The sequence below is a fragment of the Lygodium microphyllum genome, chromosome 1 (genome assembly GCF_053477565.2).
Source record: "Lygodium microphyllum isolate KBCC chromosome 1, Lygodium_microphyllum_v1.1.10, whole genome shotgun sequence".
NCBI lineage: Eukaryota > Viridiplantae > Streptophyta > Polypodiopsida > Schizaeales > Lygodiaceae > Lygodium > Lygodium microphyllum.
The window spans coordinates 43,790,368-43,799,584 of NC_141135.1; the positions used below are offsets into that span (position 1 = coordinate 43,790,368).

At 41.6% G+C, this 9,217-nt stretch overlaps 1 protein-coding gene across 1 annotated transcript; it reads right to left on the reverse strand.

Annotated features, from left to right (window-relative positions):
* Positions 1-244: 244 nt before the first annotated feature.
* On the reverse strand, positions 245-8,942 carry LOC148041050 (PRP38 family protein). Its single transcript, XM_087676029.1, has 7 exons — positions 8,706-8,942; positions 2,501-2,660; positions 2,286-2,407; positions 2,083-2,173; positions 1,540-1,672; positions 1,301-1,374; positions 245-1,077 (listed from the first exon to the last, which is right to left on the reverse strand). Exons 1-7 carry the CDS (start codon positions 8,833-8,835, stop codon positions 540-542), a joined length of 1,248 nt encoding a protein of 415 aa, XP_087532155.1. The 5' UTR covers positions 8,836-8,942; the 3' UTR covers positions 245-539.
* Positions 8,943-9,217: the final 275 nt, after the last annotated feature.

Sequence of the window (9,217 nt, forward strand, 5' to 3'; positions counted from 1 at the left end):
GTGAGATCATCATTTTGAGTGCCACTAATCATATTCATCTTGTGGTAGTGATAAGGACACAGGTAAAGACTGAAGTAAAGAGGTGCTACACCTGCTTAATACAAGGTAATTAGCTCATAAGCACAGGCACTTGCTGGCACAGTGCTAGCAGTATTCTTAAAGTAGAGTGAATAGCCTCCTACAACCGTGATACCAAAGACCCAAAATGCTCAATGTGATAATAATGTGGCCAAACTAAAAAGAGTAACTAATGACCATATCTCTGCCACAATGAACCTTCTTAGAGAAACAAAAACAGTCTTGCTATCCATAAAATGTTACATGAGAGATGGTTGAATTTTGTATCCACACATTTTTTAAGTCTAAAAAGTGCACTTAGCCTTTCCATAATTCAGCACATTCCCAACGAATGACTCTGTATCTAATCTACACAACCACAGATTACTCTTCTTACAGCAAAATATAATATTTCTTACAAACCTGTAATTGAACACATCAATGAGTCTCAATCAACCATACTCCACATTTCCTGCATTGCTTCAAAGTTTCAATGGTTTCAATCCCAGTGACGCCCGTAATCTATTTGCTTCAGCAATTTCTGGATCTTCATGATCTGTACCATCAGCAGCTGGCTCTTTCTTTTCTCTTTTTTCTTTTTTCTTTTTCCTCTTATCATCCTCTTCTCTTCCAGTTCGATGCTCTCCCTCCTCAAGGACACCATCATCATCTGCATATCGACGTCGACTGGGAGGACTTACACTACGATGCCGCCTCTTCCTATCAGCAGATGGAGATAAAGATCGGCCCCGATCTCTCTCTCTCCTCTCCCTACTCTTGCTGCGACTCCTAGACCTGCTACGATGTCGCTCTCTGTGTCTATCACGGTCTCTCTCACGCTCCCGTCTGTAGTAATCTCTTTCACGGTCTCGCTCTCTTTCTCGCAAATATTCCCGGTCGCGATCTCTATAGTAATCCCTGTCTCTGTCACGTTCCCTAACTCTATCCCGCTCTCTGTCACGATCTCTCTCTCTTTCCCGATCTCTGTCTCTTTCTCTATCTCTTTCCCTGTCCCTATCCCTGCAAAGTTCAAACAGAACCATCGGTATATTAGAACCCATTATATAGTCTACAAAAAATCTGAAGTTTTGACAGAACTTGCACCATGAGAAATAGACAAGCACTCAGTGATTCAGAACAAGATAGGCGAAAAATCACTGACCATTCACAAAGGACATGATGTTTCTAAACTGAAAAAGCTTCATTTTTGCATAAGAGTAACTTTTTGGAAATAGAAAGTTACCTATAATCTCGATGGCTATCACGTACACGGTCCTTATCCCTCTGCCGGTCCCTCAAAGGGCTCCTTCGGCGGTCCTGCTTAGAAAAAACAATCTTGATTAATTTCATTTCATCCAGCAGACTACTGGCCCTCGTAACAATAATTTTTACAAGAACCTTTTACTTGGCTAAGCTTCAGATAAAGCGAGCTACAAAAGGAAGGATTAACACACTTCACTTAGTTATCAGAAGTCTATGCACCTTTTCAGCATCCAGATTGTCTAATGTTCCCAGTACTGGATCTTCTTCATCATCCTTTTCCTCATCTTCTTCAAAATCATCCTCCAAAGCACTGCGACGAGGCTCTAATACACCACCTGCTTCCAAAGTCCATCTATGACAAGACAACGTATATGAACATCACAGCTAAGAGGTTTATATGCTTTTAGAGATGAATAGCACAATCCATGTGAAACCATGAACAGTAGCTTCGGACATTAACTGCCCAGGTAACTTGTAAATCACATATGGCAATGTTTAGAATAGAGGCAGGTCTACCTCTAAGCAAGTTTTCTACCAGCTATTAAGAGTTAAAAAACATCTTAACTTAAAACTCCAATAGCTTGGCAAGAGTAGAAAAGCAACAGAAAAATGGTGCTTAAGATGATCAAACAATATGCATCAAAAAGATAAGACTGAGTAAGTCCAAGCTACTCTAAAGATTCTCTCTGATGGAGCCCAATCGCTCTGAAGGCAACATAACCACTTCTTACAGACACTCTACAGAGAACATAAGGAGCCCACCTTTTAGGAACACGAGGCAAAGTGACATCACAACTATAGTCAAGGGTCAACAACTCATCAATAAACTCATCCACATGACTCAGAGTGTAACCTGCAACATCCAAACAAGTTTTCAGTATGCATTCTCTTAGGCATGTTCCTGTTTAATATGATGGTTTCCCCTTTTACAAGCTTGAATAGTGATACATATGTACAACACTTACTTCCATCTGCCATTTTCCGCCTAAGTTTTCTGTAGTCATTATACAAAGGTTCCAGGTATTGGTACACATCTGTGGGTTTTCCAACCAACCTCAAATAAAATGCTCCCAATATGCGTACATACCTGCATCCAAGTTAATATTTTACAAGTCAGAGAATCAAGAGGCTCTCCAAGAACATTTAAGATATCAAAATCCTTATATTCCATTTTCCTTACTTGTAATCCTGATTTTTAATGAACTCCACCACTATCTCCTTCTCTGGTTGGATTTGAAGCATCTTCAATGTTAAACACATGAACGGGGTTGCCTTTCTATTACCACCAAAAGTCCCACCAAAATGGTCTAGTTCCATCGCTTTATCAACCAATGTTTCAGCTGTCAAAAAATACAATGCGGAATTATTCAATAAAATCTGTGTTTATATTATTGCATTTACAAAACTGATTGGGCAAACAAAGCCACAAAATGATCTCCACTTTAGCACAAGGATAGAGTAAAATTTGTGGCAATTGTGACACACATATTTCTAAAAGATGCATAAGTAGCAGCACAAACTTGAGTCATGATTTCTGCTGTGTAAATTCATGAAGGGGTCATCCATGCAATGCATTGAAGAATCCTTAACACCTTCAGCAAGAAAGGTCTTTGGACAGATTGATTATGGCCTTCAGTAAAGACCTACTGATCTCATCTGCTCATTCTCCTCACTTCCTGCGATGGTGTTAAAGCACACTAGGTGATCGAAGGGCCATTCACCCTTTCCAAACTGTCCACCTATTGCAAAACAACACCTCTCATGAGTCACTTGAACTACCCCTTTGTACTTAGGTAACCTCATAGTAACATGGGACAGGTTTGGGGACGGGAAAGCCAAAAGCAAGAGACCAGAATGGGGGTGAGACAGGCCCAGACTGTAGACAGCAAACATAGGTAACATTTTAAATGCCAGATGTATGCATGTCATGTAAGGTACAAGGCCCTATTTGCACAACTCAATAGAAGATGCAAGAGCCCAAAACGCAGAAGAGATCCTCAAATCTTTATTACCACACTGAATGGAGATTTATACAAGTATTGGCTCGAAGAGCCCAAGTATGAAACTGTGAATGTGAACTGAGGAAGATTACGAACAGAGACACAAGGGAAGAGAGACACAGAACACTTAGAGAGACGGAACAAATCTGCACTGAAACTTAGGAAAAGAATGCTGAATACAAGGCTGCCACAAACAACCACAGCCCACTGCTGGTCTACATCAGTGAGGGCACCACAATGTGCAGAGACAGACTGAAATGGTAGGCTGAGATGAGGAGAATAGGAGCACTTGAATCTGATGATGGCAGACTGAAGAGACAGGCTATAAATAGGGAGCCCAGGCTGAAATGCTGCCGATTGGACTGCCACACGGCACAGCAATAAATGCACCTGCAAATGGGGCTAAAATTCACCACAAAAAGCTAGGGAAACACCTCAAAATCTGGCTGGGATTGAACTAATGAGAACAGCCTGGAGTAGACAGGTGCAAATGCACTCTAACCTTGACCTAATGTGCCTGAAATGAACAAGATTGACACATGGATGACGAACGAACAAAGTGATAAGAGCCCCCAAAGTCTTCAACTCAGACTGAGGCACACAAGCAGGGCATGTAAACAGAAAAAGACAATGTAAACCATGTCTGCCAACAACCCTCTCAAGTCCTCAGTGTGACCGAAGGCAGAAGTAGAAAATTCAATGGAAGACCAGACCATGTGCATGTCAATGATATCAGTCAATGAAATCCAACCAAGAACATGACCCCCTCTCCACATGAAAGCCCGCTGCTAAGGGTGGCTAAAACAAGCCCATGGGAGTGGAGAGGCCTCGAACGAGTCACACCAAAAGTATCCAATTGGGACTGGATGAGCAATGTCTTGATCCAACCAAAAGACGATAGTGAGGAGCTACCAAAGGTATACCATAAAGCAATCCTGCCAAATCAACACATCAGAGAGAAAACAAGGGATGGGCATGCTATCAGCAAGGAAAGGTAACTCAAAGAAAAGGGAAGAGGTCATTGGAAAAGGTAAAAGCCCTGAGAGAATGTGCAAGCCTGAAAGAACTCATCATAATCCTAGAAATTCACCTCCAAAACTAAGAGAAGGGCCAAGGAATCCACAACCTCATCCCCAAGATTAGTATCCCCCTCTAAAAGAACCAAACAAGCCCATGGGAGTGGACAGGCCTCGAACGAGTCACACCAAAAGTATCCAATTGGGACTGGATGAGCAATGTCTTGATCCAACTAAAAGACGATAGTGAGGAGCTACCAAAGGTATACCATAAAGCAATCCTGCCAAATCAACACATCAGAGAGAGAACAAGGGATGGGCATGCTAGCAGCAAGGAAAGGTAACTCAAAGAAAAGGGAAGAGGTCATTGGAAAAGGTAAAAGCCCTGAGAGAATGTGCAAGCCTGAAAGAACTCATCATAATCCTAGAAATTCACCTCCAAAACTAAGAGAAGGGCCAAGGTATCCACAACCTCATCCCCAAGATTAGTATCCCCCTCTAAAAGAACCAAGCAAACCACCAAAAGAGACGGTGGGGGATGGGAAGGCGCTTGTGGGGAAGATAAAGGCTTGATGGGTAAGGCAATGGGGAGATGTCAAGGAAGACCCTGCAAAGTAGAATGGAAATGGAGCCTATACAGCCCATGCTTTTTTAAGACATGTTCTAAGTACGCCTCTTGAAGTGGCATCCTCAACAAATGTCACCCCGACTCAATGAATGTCCGAGATGGATCAAGCTATGGATTGAGAGATGAAAGCCCAAATCTAGAACACGTAGGACCTTCACTACAAAATCTGATGGATGATCGGGTAAGATTGGCATAGTGCCCAACACCTCTAACAGGCATAGATGAAATGTCACCTACCATGACTATACCCTCCTTAGAATGAATATCCTAGAGCGAATGACCCCTATGACTATGTAGCACCGCTATTGATGAGCCAACGCCTCTAAAGACAAGAGCCGGCATAGTAACATGGAACAGGTTTTAAGGACAAATCCAAGAACAGAAATGAGGATAGGAATTGCCATCCCCTATCACCATGAGAGGGAGCTCTAACATGAGGATAGAACTGAGATGATGTGGGGACAGGAAGCTAAAAATGGCCATCCCATGTTACTATGAATAGCAAAAGGGGAATCTTCCATCTGATGAATATGAACGAGGTTCAAGTTTCCAACTCTATTGTAATGGTAGGAATAAAGGTGGATCAAGAACTAGGTTCCGTCACTCCTTCCTTCGCACCACGACAAATGCGAGGATACTTATTCACACATTTTTGGATGGGCGGTCTTCCCACAACGCAAACACTTGAGAAATCCTCTACATTTGTCTTCCTGATCACAATCAAAGTTTAAGGATGAATCTAACTTAGCCTTCTTGCCTTACTTATCCTCCTCCTTGCCCTACTTTTGCTATTGATTACCACATGAAGATGTGTCACTCATAGTTACGCAAAATGGCCCGAAACAACACTTAGGAAGGGGGTGAAACACCAAAACGGGGTCAAAATCTCTTGAAACGCCTTTCTTGGACCAAAACGCTTCATAATCCCGAAACGGTGCCACATGGCATTTCAAGCCAAACCCGAAACGTTTTAGAAAACGTTTGGAGACATAAAAAATCTCCATGGAATAAGATGCAATATTTATGTTCATAAATGGAAAGATTGTGCCCTTTTAAGAAAACATAATTTACTTTAGGCCACAAATGTGTCGTTTTAAGTGTAGATCAAGTCAAGTCAAATCAACCATTACAATCACAACCTTTACAAGTAAAAAGGGGCCCACCCTTTCAATCATGCTCTTTCATAAAAGTAAAATTATGATTCTTCCATATGCAAACATTAAAAATGAACAATTGAAACAAGGATTGTGGCCACAATTTGGTTCCAACTACAATCCATCAATCAAGGCCAACACTTATGACAATCTATTATGACCAACTTGAAAATCCCATTCCCATTCATGTCTCTGTTCCTGTTTTCATTCCCGTTCCAAAGTTTCCCTTAACTATGGTATCACTTGCAAAAGCACTACTAGTTGTCCCTACTCCACCTAAACCTACCTCCTTATGCCACACATCCTCCAAGATCATAGGCACAAGCTCTTCTCAAGTGATATCCCAAACCCTAGAGGTGAGAAAACTAGTATAGAAGACGTCATATTTGGGAAATAGAAGATGTGACAAGAAGGTCACAACAATGTTCTCCAAAGAGGCCGCCTTTCTGTGGGACATTAGAATCTCCCCAATCTTGTGTATGTGGTCCTTCACAATCGAGGATTTAGATACAAAAACCTAACACAAACAAATGCATCTTGAGAATCAAGTGATATGCAAAGATGCAAGCCTAATAGAGAGAAGGAAGACAAGTCCACACATTTGCCATGAAACATGTACTCGGAATACATGGACAAGAATGAAATCATGGCAAATAATAAAGAGGAAAGACCGGGCTCTAAAGTTGCTTCAATTCCATAGAATGGTTTGATCTCATGGATCCAATCCAGCATCCATGGTGGGACAGGGATAGGGATGTTGACAAAGTCCCTTAGATTGAAGGTGTCAAGCATATGCTCCACCTTGCAAGACCACAAGGAGTAGTTGGATCAACTTTTCCTTCTCGGGAAGGGAAGCTAGTACGGGCACCAGAATAAAGTGTGCCAAAATAGCAAGATGTGGAACCAAGAGTAGAAACACAAAGAGAAGGTAGACGGAAGGAAGCTTGATTGCAATCTGAATTACAGTAAAATCCCCAATCTCTTCAGTCTTCACAATAATCCTCTTGATCTTCACAATCATGACACTCTTCACATTGATCCTCTTGCTCTCGACTATTGTAATGTGAACTTCATGATCACTATCAATGCTTTGTCCATTCTCACCATTTTGTCAAATTGACAGTTCATCTTGTCCTGCCAATCATATCAGTCAAGCATTGTTCTTTAGACACCTTCAAAATCTTGTGGAGAACACAAAACAGATGTATTCGGATGTTGGGGTCTTCAGAATGGGAAGAGACCTGATATATAGGCTGAGAAAATAGGGAAACCTGCTGTACAAAGGCACTTCAGGGCTAGACATGTTGAAATCCATGCCAGAAACCTTGCATTTTGATATCACCCAGCGAAAGAACGATCATGCAGGGCAGTAGACACAGAAATCTGGTGTATATGACAGAAAATCGGTGAAGTCTCCTCTTCAGAGCAGCTCCAGTTCCTCTTGATTGGCAAATGATACCATGTGAGAGTGCACAACGGAAGGAGGTCACAAAAACGAAGAGAGAAGGGAAGACAGAGACAAAAAGAACCTAGAGAGAGAAGGCACAAATCTGCACTGAACTAGTGGAAAGAATGATGAACACAAGGCTGATACAAACAAACCCTTTTGAATTGCGGGTCTGCATCAGTGAGGACACTGGAATATAGCACTGACTGACTGACAATGGTAGGCTTGGATGCCAACAAAGGAGGCACTGAAATTGATGATGGCAGACTGAAGAGATTACAGCTAAAAATAGGGATCCCCTGCTGAATTGGCAGACTTGCCCATAAATAGGGCTAAAATGCTGATCTGACTGACCTGCAGTGGATAGCCATAAATGCTGTCGGCCAGGCTAAAAAACTGCTGCCCTTAGCTTGGCCTGATATCTCCCCTCTCCTTCTGTCTCTCTCCCCGCCAAGCTAACAAGCACAACCTTTCTAAGTGCTTCAGAAAGTGTCAGTCCCAGTTTAAAGTACAACTGCATAGAGTTGAATGGGCAGTATTGGAACTCATGCTGGTCTGAACCTATAAGGCTGATATTGTCCGACCAGAACTCCTCAGACCTGAGTAAAACTCTATACAGAGGTAGTAAATTGAAGCAAATCATATATAATAACATGCAAATAAGAGCGTACCTTGCACATAAATTTATGACCACACCTTCTGGTGAAATACTCTCACAACCCCTTCCACTTGTTAAACATGACGCTAAGGGACCGGCCCCCCAAACCAGTTCTAAACAACAATTCTCTGCAGCAATGTCCTTACAAACAGGAGTACTTTGATTAAATATCAATTGTGCGTCATTTGGCACCCCTGTCCCCACATCCAGAAACTTTCCTTGTTTTGAACAACATCTAGGTCATGAGGATTGATAGTTTTTGTTCAGATGCAGATCGATCAAACACCACCCCGTAATCACTCTATGAGAACTGAGTGAAAACGACAAACAATTTTTAACAAGGAGCGCTTATGGTAACCCTAGGGGCTCTCTCTCTCTCTCACTCGGGGTGTGTGTGTGTGTGTGTGTGTGCACGCATAATCGTGAGAGAGAGAGAGAGAGAGAGAGAGAGAGAGAGAGAGAGAGCGAAGCGCGGTAAATACCTGTGAGGCCGAAGCACTGTTCCTTCCAATAGGTATTCTGGTAGATTTTAGAGCGAAGAATCTTCTCGACCAGGTTCTGAGGGTTGGTCCCATGGACGCTGCGAGCTGCAGGGTCGGTACGATTCGCCATAGTTGTCCTGCGGGCTAGAACGCAGGAGATATAGACTGCTTAAGATTGGAGCTCCGATGATGATATCTGACGCAAGAACGCCATGGCTCCAACAGCTTCAGACCGAAGGCAACACTTCTTTTATACGTGATCAATTATGTTGATATATTAATAGCTATAATATGTATATTATTGAATTAATGTATAATTATATTATCATCATCATCACCATTGTATTTATTAAATGTAATAATATATATGCTTATAATTATATGTATACATATTAATTCTTATCATGTATGTTATATTACAATTATAATATAGATTAATAATAAATAAATTATAAGTATACTTAGTAATTAAATATCAATACATAATATAAGTATTAATTATACATATATGT